At 41.6% G+C, this 15912-nt stretch overlaps 1 protein-coding gene across 4 annotated transcripts in view; it reads left to right on the top strand.

Annotated features, from left to right (window-relative positions):
* The first annotated feature begins 354 nt into the window (after positions 1-354).
* The window catches only part of TRIM33 (tripartite motif containing 33), a 125579-nt gene continuing 110021 nt past the window's right edge, over positions 355-15912 (top strand). For 2 of the 4 annotated variants that reach the window (XM_063625813.1, XM_063625812.1), the window contains exon 1: positions 355-1004. In XM_063625813.1, the coding sequence (XP_063481883.1) occupies positions 479-1004 (526 nt within the window). In that variant the 5' untranslated portion in view covers positions 355-478. The remainder of the gene's footprint in view (positions 1005-15912) is intronic. The other 2 variants (XM_063625811.1, XM_063625810.1) reach the window with 2 other exon arrangements.

Below are 15912 nucleotides of genomic sequence, written 5' to 3'. Positions count from 1 at the left end.
TCGAGCGGCGCGGCAGGTGAAGCTTCCGCGGAGACGCCCGGGACACGCTCGCAGGGACCGGAACCGGCCCGGCTTCCACTCTGACGTACGCACCACTGCTGTGTCGGAGTTCATAACCAACCCCAGCCAAAGGCTACCCAGCGTCAACGGCCTCTGGCTTTAAAAATCTCCCTTCGGGTTAAAGAGCCGCGGCACTGACGCAAAGCACTGGCTTCGAGGGTCCGGGACCGCTCCGCGCCCCGAGTTCCCGCCTCCCTCGGGAGGAGGCCCGTGCGTACGTGCGCGTGCCGCAACCGCCCTCCTTCAAACGCGCGACGCGAGGGCGGGGGCGCTGCGTGCGCGCGCGCTCTCGTTGGTTCGCTCTCTCGCTCGCTCTCGGCTGCCGCTCTTGCTGCGGCTGCGGCTGGGGCTGGGGGCGGCGGCGGCGACGCGGGCGGCGGGCGGCGCGGGGCGGTCCGGCGGGTTCAAAGAGGAAAACATGGCGGAAAACAAAGGCGGCGGCGAGGCTGAGAGCGGCGGCGGGGGCAGCGGCAGCGCGCCGGTAACTGCCGGGGCCGCCGGGCCCGCGGCGCAGGAGGCGGAGCCGCCTCTCACCGCGGTGCTGGTGGAGGAGGAGGAGGAGGAAGGCGGCAGGGCCGGCGCTGAGGGCGGCGCGGCCGGGCCCGACGACAGGGGGGTGGCCGCGGCCTCCTCGGGCTCGGCCCAGGCTGCTTCATCCCCTGCGGCCTCAGTGGGCCCTGGAGTTCCCGGGGGCGCAGTATCGACGCCGGCTCCAGCTCCAGCCTCGGCTCCCGCTCCGGGTCCCTCGGCAGGGCCGCCTCCTGGACCGCCGGCCTCGCTCCTGGACACCTGCGCCGTGTGTCAGCAGAGCTTGCAGAGCCGGCGTGAGGCGGAGCCCAAGCTGCTGCCCTGTCTTCACTCCTTCTGCCTGCGCTGCCTGCCCGAGCCGGAGCGCCAGCTCAGCGTGCCCATCCCGGGGGGCAGCAACGGCGACATCCAGCAAGGTGAGCCGGAGGCCCTGCCTGGCATCTGGGCCGCAAGGGATTTGCGCAACCCTAGAGGAGCTGGGGACGGAGGTGCTGGGGCCTGGGGCTGCTCGGACAGGCGCGATCCTAAGGGGTCTCTAAGGTGAAAGACTCGCCCCTGGGACACTTTCCAGAGAAGCTGGACCGCAAGAGATAAGGGGAGCATGAAGGGAGGGGTGCCGGCTGCGAGAGGCTGGGGGAGGGGACACTGGCTGCGAGGGAGGGTTTGTGATGTGCGGAACCCGGCCGAGCGCTGGTTCTGGAGCTGGCAGAGCCGTACAGTGAGAGAAGGGAGATTTGGGAAACACGTTGTGAGGAAACGTTTTGGCTGGAAGGGCCCGGGCCAGCGAGGTGTTGAGGAAGTAGGTAAGAGGTAAGGGCAGTGAAGATGGATTGCTTTGGAGGGAGGGGACTCGGCCTGTTAGCAGATAGGAGAGAGGAGGACTGTGGATTAAATGGAGGTGGATAGAATATGTTGGAGAGTATGGGGTCCAGAGAAGGCGCCTGGCAGAAGATTGTAAGATGACATTGGGAAGGAGAAACTAGGAAAGTGGATTGCATGGTTAGGGAAAATCCTAAGGTTTGGGGATGAAGGAGAAATGAACTTTGAAGGAAATTGAGAGTTAGGGAAAGCTGGGCATGAATTTGTTTTAGCTAATTGGACGTTAATGAGCCCCTAGTGTTGGGGCACTGTGCTAGGATTGAATAAAGTACTCAAGACTTCATTCACAGTCTAACAGGAGAAACATGTAACTTGCAGCAGTGGAGTTGAGTCCTCAGTACAATGGTTATGGCACAATAGAGGAAAGGTCAGGGAAACTTCACAGGAAAGGAAATCCATGAACAGGTTTCTTGAGGAATGAGTACCTCATTGGGTTGGAGGGTATTCAGGGCACAGGACACCCTTCTACATCCCTGGAACTAAAGAATGTGTAAGGTGATTGGTGGAAATTAGATTAGATTGATGGGCTGAAAAGATAAAGGTTTCACAGTCTAACTCTTGGGATCCAGGTGTAAGGACTTAAGAATATTTTGGGATTTTTTCTTTTTTCTGGCAAGGTCTCTTATGTGAGACGTTTATCAGGGTCTGAGTTAACTCTATGAAACACGTTAATGTTTCTACATTGAAATACATGAATGTCACGCTAATGGGATAGACGATAAATAACCTCCCAACATTCACAGTGGGTTCTGTTGCAAACCAATGAAAAAAATTAAAATTTCAAAGCTTTTGAATTTCGGAACTGTAGGTAAGGGATTGTGGAGCTACACTAAAGGGCTTGGAATTCATCCTGTAGAGTGTATCCTCGACATTGTGGACTAAAGGATGTTCCTGGAGGGCTTTCATATCAAGAGGATAAAAGGATCAGATTTCAGATCCAGAAAGATCACTTAGGGCACTTGAGGGATGAGGGAAGGCAAGGCTGGAGACAAGGAGACCAGTTAGGAGAATCCTGGCGGTTATCTAGGAAAGAAATTAACATTTGGAATGGGTAGTAAAGGAATGATATATCAGGTATTACAGAATGAAGCATTTTGGTTTGGGGGAACGGTAGGGTTTGGAAATCTACTTTGCCATCTCCTACTTACGACTTGGGCAGATGACCTTTTCTTGGCTTCAGTTTTCTCATTTGTGAAGCAGGAAAAAAGTATATAACCTCATAGGGTTATTGAGAGAATGAAGTAAGATAAAATGTGTAAAGTGATTAGTACGTGGTAGTTACTAATGAAATGGTAGCTAGTATATTAGTAGTAACTAATAGTGGCCATGGGAATGGAGGGACGGGGGGAGTGTATTGAGATTGGTGTGAGGGAGACAAACATGTAGAATTCCACATTTTTTGTTTGGTGGATGGCAATGCTATTAATACATATTCAGACACTGAAGCAGGGCTGGGGTGAGGGTGAGGGCTGGGGTGTAGGGAGGATAAAATGTTTTCAGATTGGGATGTTTTGGGTTTCTAGCATTATTGGGACATGTAGGTAAGAATGTTAAGAGTAAGGCTTTGGTTGTTGGAGAAGCTACTAATTGTTAATAGGTGTTCAGAGAATAACTGCTGGTGGTCTGTGCACCCATGAGCATAGTAAGACACATAGGATTCAGTGTTCTTGTGGGAACCTGGGTTAGGTGAGAGATTTAGAGGGAACCCAAAGATACAGATTATGTTTGACTGATGTGGCTGAGGGACTGAGGTTATGAAATTGGCTCTCTGAAATTTATGAAGGAGAGAGAATAGTATGTAAATCCCCTCTTCATTTCTTTATCGTTTCTTTTCGAAGGAGGAGGAGTAAGTGGAAGGGACTAACCAAATGCTGTCAATCTTAAGTAATATTTCTCTCTAACCAATATCTGAAATAAATTGAGTCTGGAATCCACCATGTTTTTGATTAAAAAAATTTTTTTTTTGAGACAGAGTCTCACTCTGTTGCTCAGGCTGGAGTGCAGTGGCTCGATCTCGGCTCACTGCAGCCTCTGCCTCCCAGGTTCAAGTGATTCTTGTGCGTCAGCCACCCAAGTAGCTGAGATTGCAGGCGCATATCACCACACCTGGCTAATTTTTTTATTTTTAGTAGAGATGGGGTTTTGCCATATTGGTCAGACTGGTCTTGAACTCCTGGCTTCAAATGATCTGCCTGTTCAGCCTCCCAAAGTCCTGGGATTACAGGCATAAGCCACCGTGCCCAGCCATCCACCATGTTTTTAGATAGTCTAGAAAGTAATTTGTCAGTATTAACTCCTATATACCATTCTGCTTTGCTCTGTAAAAAGATCAAGCTGTGCTGGAAAGAACACTAGATTGGGTGTTAGGGGACATAGTTCAGCTCCTTAGCTGTTTTACGCTAAAGGGAGTTCATACTGTTTTTGTCCTTCAGTTTACCTCTAAAATGTAGCTGATAGTTGTTTACTCATATCTCACTAAGGCAAATAATAAATGTGAAAATGCTTTGTAACTGAGAAATGCTTCAACAATACAGGATATTATTGATCAACCTCAGATATCATCTTCTCTGGTCTGGAGATCATAACTAGTGGTTTTAATTCACTGTCTTTTTCAAGTGATTTTGAAATAATGATGAGTATAATGCCCTCCTGCCTAACTGGTCTTTTCCTGTTTCTCTTAATACATTTATTCACACCCTCTGGCTGTTCTCTCTAGATCAACAGTTCTAAGAGTGTGGTTCCTGGATCAACAGCATCAGCATCATCTGTGACCTTGTTAGGAATACAGATTCTTGGGCCGCATTCCAGACCTCCTGACCAGTAGTCTCGTTTAACAAGCTCTCCAGGTGATTCTGATTCACGCTTAAGTTTGAGAACCACTGTCTTGAATGAAGGGCTCCTCACTTCAAATGTCTCCTCAGACTTTGACTTCTCATTTTAAAGTAGTCCTCCAGGTCGCTCTCTGATATATCATCTTTTTTTCTTTGTAGCACAGCTAAAATCTAAAATGTTTATTTTTGTTTACTTGCCTGTCTCACTTTGCACTAGCATATTGTAGACTGTTCAACAAATAAGTTTTGAGTAAATAAGAATCACTGGAGAGCTTATTAAAATTCTAACTTGGGAGTTTCTTCAGAGACTGGTTTAGTTGATTTGGTGATGACTCCATGTGCCTGCATTTTTAAAAGGTGCCCTGTGATTTTGATGCTGGTGGTACCACCACACTTTGAGGAACATGGATTTAAATATTTTGAGGAGAAAGTATGATCTGTTTACTGTTGGAGTATTTGCAAAGTCAAAATAGATAAATTAGTTAATATTGAATTTCAATAGTGAGCTTTTTAAAGTGTTTTTGTGATTTTTTTGGGGGTGCTTTTTCAGGTTGAGGCAGAATAGCTATCAGTAGTGGGTATAAATACGTTTGTACTTTATCAATAAAAATACAGATTTGCTACTCAGGAGGCTGAGGCAGGAGGATCACTTGAGGCCAAGAGTTCAAGATCAGCCTGAGTAACATAGCAAGACCCTGTCTCAAAAAATCTTTTTTTAAATAGGAATCATATTGATGCATCTGAACAAACTCTCAGATGAACTCTTGAAGGAGATGAGGCTACCTCTGAGATGGCACAATGATGCAGCTGAAGAAATGAATTGGTATTAAGTTGCATTGGGTTCTGCTATTTTTTTTTTTTTTTTTGAGACAGAGTTTTGCTCTTGTCACCCAGGCTGGAGTGTAATGGTGCGATCCTGGCTCACTGCAACCTCCACCTCCTGGGTTCAAGTGATTCTCCTGCCTCAGCCTCCCCAGTAGCTGATATTATAGAGATCCACCACCATGCCCACCTAATTTTTTGTATTTTTAGTAGAGACAGGGTCTCGTCATGTAGGCCAGGCTGGTCTCGAACTCCTGACCTCATGTGATCCGCCTGCCTTGGCCTCGCAAAGTGCTGGGATTATAGGCGTGAGGTACCGCCTGGCCTGGGTTCTGCTGTTAATTAGCTACGTAACCCTTGGGCAAGGAACCTAGGAAGTCTCTTCAGGTCTTTTGCAATATGAAGAGGCTGAGTTCCTATCCTGTTAGGTTATATGATTCTGTTGTCTTTTATGCTAACATTCTGTATGTACATACGTTTAATGTCCTTATAGTTTGTGGGGCGTAATAGTGGAATCACCATGGAAAAATCATTCTGTTACTGAATTCTTCAACTTACTATGGACTGGGCACAGTGGCTCATGCCTGTGATCCCAGCACTTTGGGAGGCTGAGGTGGGCAGATCGCTTGAGGTCAAGAGTTCGAGATCAGCCTGGCCAACATAGTGAAACCCTGTCTCTACAAAAAATACAAAAATCAGCTGGGCGTGGTGTCAGGCACCTGTAATCCCAGCTACTAGAGAGGCTGAGGTAGGAGAATCGCTTGAATCTTGGAGGCGGAGGTTGCAGTGAGCTGAGATCACGCCACTGCACTCCAGCCTGGGCAACAGAGTGAGAAGCCGTCTCAAAAACAAAACAAAACAAAAAAACTTACTATGAGAAGTCTGAGATGGCAACAATCATGTGTAAGTGGGAGGGAAAACCTCTGAGTGTAGTGTGAAGAGCACTTCCTCATAGTGTTTCTGTCTGCTTATCACAGACCATGCTGAGCCACTCTGAGGAGTCTTCTGTTTGAGCCCTCAGAATTTGTTGTCCCTGGAGTGTGTATACTGTATGACAGTTCTGGCCTCAGTGTGACTTAACTGGTTTGGGGACTTTTTAGGCTCTACTTTTTCTGACTGTCCTCTTCAAAAGAAACAAGCTAGAGTGTTTGAATGATCATGTGGTACTACACCGACAACCAGTCATTAAAGATGTGTCCAAGATTGCTGAAATACTTCTCACAACTTCTGTCTAGCATTGTGGTCAAACTACCTGAATTCATTTTTGAGCTCTACCATTTACTACTGGAATGACCATGGATAAGTTACTTAACATCTGTAAATTGGGAGTAATAATTATACCTACATCAGAGTTTTTGTGAGAATTAAGAGAGTTAATGTGTTGCAAGGTACATTTATTGGGAGCTCACATGGGAAGCCCCCAATAAAATGCAGTAGTGTTATTTCGGTGATTTTTTATTTGTCCCCCCATTGTCTTTGTGACTATCTCACAGTAAACAGAAGAGGCAGGGGGGTAAATTGTGGTTTTAAAGGCTTTTCTGATGTCTACTGATATGTACAGCATGCATGATAAATCATTTGAGTTCCAAATCTTTCTAGTTACCTAGAACTTGTAAAAACTTATAAACTCATATCCTAAATCCTAAGTCTTTATAATGTCTAGTATAATGACATCAAAAGCCCTAGTTAAGGGACTTTAATTACTTTTACTTTTCTCATGGATACTGCTCTCAGTGGGTCCTAAATGAGAGTATCTTAAAGTAATGATTCTCAAAGTGTGGGCCACAGAATGCTGGGGTGGGGGTGATGGTAGTGACCGTGTCACTGAGACCCTTTTAGAGGTGCACAAGTTTAAAACTATTTTCATAGTTACACTAATTTGATGTTCGCCTTATTCACTGTGCTGACATTTATATTAATGGTGCAAAAGCAATGATGGATAAAACTGCCGTCACCTCTGCGTGAATTAAGATGGTGAGTGACTCCATTTGGGAGGCCGAGGTGGGTGGATTGCTTGATTCCAGGAGTAGGAGACTAGTCTGGGCAACATGATGAAACCCTGTGTCTACAAAAAATACAAAAAAATTAAACAGGCATGGTAGTGCGTGCCTGTAGTCGCAGCTACTCAGGAGACTGAAGTGGGAGAATCGCCTGAGGCAGGGAGTGTGGAGGCTGCAGCGAGCCGTGATTGTGCCATTGTACTCCAGCCTGGGCAATGGCGTGAGACCCTGTCTTTTAAAAAAAAAAAAAAAAAAGGGATAATGGCTCCAAGCCATACTATAAAAGTCATTGTATATTTACTTTCACACACTTAGAGAAAAAACAAAAACCTATGTCATTGTCACTTAATATCCTTTATGAAACAGTAACAATTACTATATTAAATTTTGATCTTTAAAGCTCTGTGTGATGAAGTGGGAAATGTGCCTAAAATGCTTCTGCTGTGGACGAAAGTGCAAGAAGAGTACTTGTGCAGTTTTTTGAGTTCTAAGCTGAATTTGCTTTTTTTCATAGAAAACCATTTTTACTCGAAACTTTGGTTTTATGTAAAAACTGGTTTTTAGGCATGGGTATTTGGCAGCCATTTTCTCAAAAGTGAATGAATTGAGCCTGTTATTTCCAGGAAAACAATTGACATATGTTGCCAGTGATAAAAATTGAGATTTTAAATGAAAATTAGAATTTTGGAAAATTGGTATTTGCTGCCATGAGCTGGTTAGTTTCTCGGTATTTAAAGACTTTCCTGAAGAGATTGGTGGTGATATTAATGAGCGTGAATTTTTCGATATTGCGTAATGTCAACATTTCAAAGATCTGCGTAGCTTATTGCAATATATTCTAAATGAGAAATGCATAAGTGCAAAACAGAGCAACAATAAATTGATTGTATTTTATTTTATTATTTTTATTTTTTGAGATGGAGTCTTGCTTTGTCGCCCAAGCTGGAGTGCAGTGGCGCTATCTTGGCTCACCATGACCTCTGCCTCCTGAGTTCAAGCAATTCTCCTGCCTCAGCCTCCCAAGTAGCTGGGATTACAGGCACACACCACCACGCCCAGCTAATTTTTGTATTTTTAGTAGAGATGGGGTTTTGCCATGTTGGCCAGGCTGGTCTTGAACTCCTGACCTCAGCTGATCTGCCCACCTCAGCCTCCCAAAGTGTTGGTATTACAGGCATGAACCACCACACCTGGCCAATAAATAGATTTTAACGCAAGAGAGTAGTAAAGTTTATTTTTAAGGTTTGAGATGCCACATTGCAACTGATGTTTAAAAAATAAATATACTTCTTCAGTTTTTGTGTTATATCAAAGAAAAATATCCACACAGTGATCTGAAAAGGGTATTAAAATCTGCCTTTCCCTTTTCTTAGATACTTAGCTGTGTGACGCCAGATTTTCTTTATATTCTTCAAAGAAACAACGTATTGAAACATTAAATGCAGAAGCATATATCCAGCCATATTCTATTAAACCACATGTTAAAGAGATCTTTAAAATGTAGCACAATGACACTATTAATTTTTTTTTGTTTTAGGAAATACAGTTGTTTCTGATTTTTAAAAGTGTTGTTTAAACCTGTCGTGCCGGACATGGTGGCTCATGCCTGTAATCCCAGCACTTTCGAAGGCTGAGGTGGGAGGATCACTTGAGCCCAGGAGTTCAAGATCAGCCTGGGGAATATAGTGAGACTCCGACTCCACAAAAAATAAAAAAATTCTCTGAGTGTGGTGGTGTGTGCCTGTAGTTCCAGCTACTCAGGATGCTGAGGTGGGAGGATCACTTGAGGCCGGGAGGTTGAGGCTACAGTGAACTGTGATCATGCCGTTGCACTCCAGTCTGGGTGACAGAGTGAGACTGTGTCTCAGAAAACAAAACCAGTAATAAAATAAACGTCATTTTAACATTTTAAAATTTAAGATTCATTTTTAATTCATCTTGTAATGAATTAACATATATTTAAAACATCCATTTTTATTACACATTTGATGGTCATACCCCATCTAAACAAAAGCTCTTTGTGTTCCCCGGTAACTAAGACTGTAACAGAGGTCCCGAGACCAGAAAGTTTGAGCCCTGCTCTGTTAAAGGACATTAAGAAAATGATAATGTCTCAGAGTCTTTGGGCTAGTGGGAAGAATGTCAGATCATAAAATAGTAGGTGACAGATTTATACATTTATAGTTCTTCATTTTGGAGTACCCGTAACAGTTCAGAAAAAGCCTCCCCTTAGTAAAATGTAAAAATGAAGAAAGTACTTGTTAACTGAAGTTAAACCGTTAAAAATAGCTCACTATAGGTCTACTGATTTTTTTCATGTTTATGACAGTCTGTCTAAGCCAGCCTCAGAGATTGGGCTCAGGATGATAGATAAATTAACCTCTGTCTCTTCTTTGGCCACAAATTGCACCTCTATCCCTAGCCATTCGACTCACGGGGAAGTGGGAAAAAGAAAAAGGATGGATAAACATAAATATACCATTTTTAGAAAAATATTTAAAGCCTATGCCCCAGTGATGAGTAAACAGCATGCACTATATGGTACTGATGAGTACATTTGAATGCTTATTATATGCTATTTATGTTCCTTTTGTGAATTATTTGTCCATGTGTTTTATGTTTTTCTTTAGATAGCTTACATTTTGTTTTGATTTACAAGAATTCTTGACAAATTCTGTATACTGATCCTTTGTTGATGATGTAGGTTGAAGATTTATTCTGAGCCTATGGCTTGGTGTGGTAGCCAGCCTCTAAGATGGCCCCTTGTTCCTTTTCTCCTGTTATTCACACTGTTGTATGGTTGCTGTCCAGTTGCTCAAGGCTGGTCTCTGTGACCAAGAGAATATAACAGAATTAATAGTGACTTTATTAAAAAGTCATTAAAGGCTTATATACAGTTTTTTCCTTGCTCTTTGGATCGCTTGTTCTGGGTGAAAAACAGCTGCTATTCTGTGAAAGATACTCTAGTAGTCCTTTAAAGAGGCCATATGGAGAAAAATTGAGGTCTTCTGCAAAGACCCAGCACCAACTTGCCAGCTATGTGAAAGAGCCGCTTTTGAGGTAGATTCTCTATCCTAATCAAGCTTTCAGATGACTGCAGTCCTTCCTGGCTGACATCTTGACTGCAGCCTTCTTAGAGGCACTAAGCCAGAACTGCCTGTCAAGTCCCTCCCAAATTCTTGTTTCAAGATAGCTGTGAGAAATAATTATTGTTGTTTTAAGTCATTAATTTTTGAGGTAATTTGTTACATAGCAATAGATAACTGATACACTTTTACTTTTTAGAGAGCTGTCTTTTCATGTTTTTATATTAAAGTAGTTTTTCCTCCTTTTTTTTTTTTTGCTGTTCTTAGTAGCTTTATAATAAGCAGTAAGTTTTGTTCATTAAGGTAATTTCACTGCCCTCTCTACATAGACCTTGGTCATCTTCAAGATTATCTCGACTGATCTTGACCTTTTGCTCCTTTTTTTTTTATTAAAAAATTTCTTTTTCCAAGACAAACCTTGGCCATTCACCTTTTGCTCACTTTTATACTAAAATGTATTATCTTGTGAAAGTTCATTTTAAAAACTTATTAAGCTGTGTGTGGTGGTACATACCTGTAGTCCCAGCTACTCAGGAGGCTGAGGCAGGTGGATGGCTTGAGCCTAGGAGTTTGAAGCTGTAATGTGCTATGATTGCACTTGGGATTAGCAACTGTACTGCAGCCTGGGCAACACAGAGAGACGCCGCCATCTCTTTAAAAAAGAACAGAAAAAAAACAACAACAAAAAACCTGTCAGTGTTTTTGTTGGAATTGCTTTGAATATGTAAATCAATTTGGGAGAAAATGTCTTTATGATGTCTGCGTATTTATAAACATGGTATGCCTCTGCATTTGCTTAAGTCTATGAATGTTTTTGAGTGTGTATTTTGAGACGGAGTATCACTTTGTTGCCCAGGCTGGAGTGCAATGGCATGATCTCTGCTTATTGCAACCTCCGACTCCCAGGTTCAAGCAATTCTTCTGCCTCAGCCTCCCAAGTAGCTGGGATTACAGGCGCATGCCACCATGCCTGGCTCATTTTTGAATTTTTAGTAGAGACAGAGTTTCACCATGTTGGCCAGGCTGGTCTTGAACTTCTGAGCTCAAGTGATCTGCCTGCCTGGGCCTCCCAAAGTGCTGGGATTACAGGTGTGAGCCACCGTGCCTGACCTATTTTTTAAATGTCTCAAGTATACTGATTTCATATTTATATTTGATAATTCCATTATCTGATGTTCTTGATGTCTTATTTTACTACTTGCTTCTGCCTGCTCTTGTTTGTTGTGGGTGGTGTCCTCCTGTGTTTTATAGTTTTAGACAGTGAGCCTGTTCACCAGGGCTTTATGAAATCTGCCAGACTTGTTTTAGGGAACAAGCCTCCAAAGGGTATTTTGCATTTGCTTCTGTCAGGTGCCACCAACACAGAAATTACTGAAGCGGACTTTTAGTTTACTATATCTTAGTATTGTCAGACGTTGATTTAGCATTTACCTTATAGGCTGGCTTGTATTTAGAAATTCTCAGAATTATACACAATGTGGGTGTGGGGGAAAAAAAAAGGAAATTCTCAGGAGAAAAATTTTTTCCTTACCCCAACCCCAGGCAGTGACAGATTTCTTCATTTCCATGCTGTTGGTCAGATTTTTTTTTTTTTAATTTCACTATTCTTTGCTTATGCACCCTAATAACTGAGGTTGTAATCATTCAAGTCAGTTTTAGGAAGATGAGTCTTGATCTAATTAATACTTTACACAGGCCCTAGGCTCCCATGTCTTCCCCATTCTTTGTTACTCCCTTGTTTGTACATCCTAAAGAAGAGTCACTAAGAGTATAATTTCTGAGCCTTTGCATTTTTGAAGTTTTCTTTATTCTACTCCCTTCTTAAATGATAGCTTGGCTGGATATGAAATTCTGGGTTAAAACTTTTTTCCTCAGAACTTTTAAGGCATCTCTTCCAGTGTCTTAAATCAGTGTTGCTGATGCTACTCCGATTTTGCTTTCTTTGTACAACCCCAGTTGGGTTTCATTTGTTTGTTTACCTCTTCTTGAGATCTTTTTATGTTTTATGTCTTGGATCTCTTCATCTATTTATCATTGTTTTGAAATACAGTGATATGCTTCTATTGTTTTTTTCCTTAAAGTTTCTGAAAATTCATTATGCTTTTTCATTTAGTCTTGTAATCTTCATTTATAGTAAGAGAACTTCACATTTTTTTCAGAAGGTCCTTCCCCACCTCCCACTCTTATTGAACTATTACTATTTGGATGTTGGCTCTCCGAGGTTCATATTCTCCGCTATCTTTTCTAGTTTCCTTCCCTTTGTTTTCTTGCTCAATTGACATTCTGAAAGATCTCCTTGTCCTTATCTCTAACCCTTTTATCCAATTTATTAATTACATTGTACATTGTACATTTCTTCTTTCTTTTTTTGTTTGTTTTGTTTTGAGATGGAGTCTCATTCTGTCACCCAGACTGGATGGCTCACTACAACCTCTGCCTCCATGGGTCAAGCGATTCTCATGCCTCAGCCTCCCGAGGAGCTGGAACTACAGGTGCATGCCACCACGCCTGGCTAATTTTTTTGTATTTTTGGTAGAGACGAGTTTCACCATGTTGGCCAGGCTGGTCTCGAACTCCTGACCTCAGATGATCCACCTGCCTTGGCCTCCAAAAGTGCTGGGATTACAGGTGTGAGCCACCACACCTGGCCTACATGGTACATTTCTAAGAGCTTCCTTGCTTAGGTTGTATTTTTATAAGATGCTATTCTTTTTCTGTGGACTTAATATCTTCTTTCTCTGAGGATACAAATGTTTTTCTTCCCCAGGCAAAATATGTATTTTACTTTATTTTTCATTTGACTTTCTACTTTTGAAACATTTCAGGTATACTGATTCCATATTTATATTTGATAATTCTATTATATAACTTTTTTTTTTTGAGACAGAGTCTCAGTCTGTCGCCCAGGCTGGAGTGCAGTGGTGCGATCTCGGCTCACTACAACCTCCGCTCTTGGATTCAAGTGATTCTCCTGCCTCAGCCTCTGGAGTAGCTGGAATTATAGATGTGTACCACTGTGCCCAGCTATCATTATATAACATTTTTGACATCTTATTTTACTGTTTGCTTCTGCCTACTCTTGTTTATCTTCTGTTCCCTTTATTATCTGCTTTACTTTCTGTTTTTTTTCCTTTTGATCTTTGTGTTTCATAGGCTTCTTCAAGCAATAGATGATCCTTGGTTGTCTCCCCACTTGAATGAGGCAATACAGTTCTGATTGAAGATTCTGTGCTTGTGTGTGGGGCCTGTTAATTGTTGGGCATTGCTTTAGATCAGGGATTGGCAAACTGGCCCATGAACTAAATACAGTCAACTGCATGGTTTTGTATGACCTGTGAGCCAAGAATGATTTTTATATTTTAAATAGTTGGGAAAAAAGAATATTTTGTGACATATGAAAATTATTAGGGGCCAGGCACGGTGGCTCATGCCTGTAATCCCAGCACTTTGGAAGGCCAAAGTGGGCAGATCACCTGAGGTCAGGAGTTGGAGACCAGCCTGGCCAATGTGGTGAAACCTCATCTCTACTAAAAATACAAAAAAATTTAGATGGGTGTGGTGACAGTTGCCTGTAATCTCAGCTACTTGGGAGGCTGAGGCAGGAAAATCTCTTGAACCTGGGAGGCAGAGGTTGCAGTGAGCCGAGATTGTGCCGTTGCACTCCAGCCTGGGCAATAAGAGTGAAAACTCCATCTCAAAGAAAAAATTTTTAAGTGTAAATTTGTGTTTAGAAATTTTTATTTGAACACAGCCACGCACATTCATTTATGTATTGTCTGTGACTACTTTCATGCTATAATGGGAAAATTGAGTAGTTGTGACAAATACTGTGTACTGCTTTTTGGTACATTACAAATTGCATTGATGCAGCTATAACTTGATAGGGATGTGTATGGCTGTAGCACAACATTTAAAATTTAAAAAATTTTCCAAAATAGTGCATACCTATCATTTCAAAGAAGAGTGAGTGGATTTTAAATGTCATGCTTTTACAGCAGAGTACATTTTGTTTTGAGTTAGATGGCAAAGCATGGTGTTTATTATGTACTTACGCTATAGCTGTGCTGAAAGAGTACAGTGTTATGTTGACAACCCCAGACTAAGCACTGACTACATTATTCCCAACTCACAGGAAAGCAAAAATCAGAAATAAGAAAGTTTAAAATGGAATATCTGATCACAGCAGAATTTCTTAAAACTAAAAAATGAAAATGAGGCTCTTCAAACAAGAGAAGTTTTTGAGTGGCTCATTTGTTAGCCAAACAGGGATAGCTCTTCACCTGTGGTGATTTAATTAAAATTTTCCCAATTAAATGAGAATTTTATTCTTCTCATTGGTAGACCTGTATTACAAAAAAAATTACTCAATTATTTTGAATTTGTAGATAAAAATTGTGGAAATTTTTCTTTCATTGTGTAAATACCTACATAATATCCTTGATACTGTCTTTTTTCCTAAACAACCTAAGATATTTACTATGCCTCGTGATGCCACATCTCATGTTTTCGTTTGATGGGACATGTTAGGTGTTGGTTATGAATCAGATTTCAAGCAGTGTGGTGTGTACAGCCTGACCTGTTGTCCACAATAGATTTGGAAGAATGAGAATTTACAGGGTTCTACGTCTAACATCACAAATGACTGCCAGAATGAGTTCCACAAATGAATTTTGGACCAGTCTGGCCTGTCATCCATTTGTGGTTTATTAATAGGATGCTAAAATTCAAATTACACAACTCATTTCTTTTCCCATCACTGAGGGTTGGCTTAAATACTAACCCTCACAAAGTAAATACTTAAGCAAAAAGCTAATGTCAGTCAAAAGATCCCCATCAGTTTTTTGTCTGCAATAGGGCAGATATGAGGGTAAGGTATTGAGAATCATTTCACTGTATTACTGTGCTTATGAATCTGAAGTATTGAAAGTAATAAGCGCACTGCATTTCAGCTGTCCTTCATATATTACATTTTCTGCTTTGTGTTGAACATTACCTTCATGTGTTGTGAGGCATATAAAAGGGATATATGTAATGAACCTTGGACCCACTGAATCTCGCTGGAGAGGTAAGAGATTATATTAAAGAACAGTATAATACATTTTATAATAAATTAGTAATAAATTTGATTTCAGTAAACCAGATGTTTGTTGAAATATGGTTCAAAAGGATTAGTCATAGCTGAAATTTACTATTTCTGCTCTTAATGTTGGTTTGGAGGTGATTCCCTCTTTTTCATTTGTGTATTATATGATTTTAGTCCTTATGCTTTTGGCTGTAATCTAGGCTGCTGTTGACATCCATCCAATTTTCTCTTCTCTGTTTTCCTTTTTCAGTTTATGTTGAATGCTTTCAAAGTAGATTATCTGAATTAATAACGGCAGGAAAGAACTAGCTGTGGATAAGTTTATTTGAATCTGTCTAGACTTCTGTTCCTTGTCTGTAAAATAACATAAGTTATTTTGTTATGTTTTATCTTATGTTAAAGTTAAAACTTTTTCATGTTATCTTATTTGCTTATAAAAATCCTCTCAGAGGGAAGACTCATTATATTTTGCAGAATGAAGTTTTGCCCAATTAAAAAGAATTATCTCAGGGTGATAATATTATCCTTGTTTCTTTTTTAAACAAATGAGGCTACCGAAGTAATGTGGTAACATTATACCTAAATGTGGCCTTTCCATGTCGAGCTGATAGCACAAACTCAGA

The sequence above is a fragment of the Symphalangus syndactylus genome, chromosome 12 (assembly GCF_028878055.3).
Source record: "Symphalangus syndactylus isolate Jambi chromosome 12, NHGRI_mSymSyn1-v2.1_pri, whole genome shotgun sequence".
Classification (NCBI taxonomy): domain Eukaryota; kingdom Metazoa; phylum Chordata; class Mammalia; order Primates; family Hylobatidae; genus Symphalangus; species Symphalangus syndactylus.
Note: the sequence above shows the minus strand (reverse complement) of the source record. Positions and strands in the feature narration are given on the sequence as shown.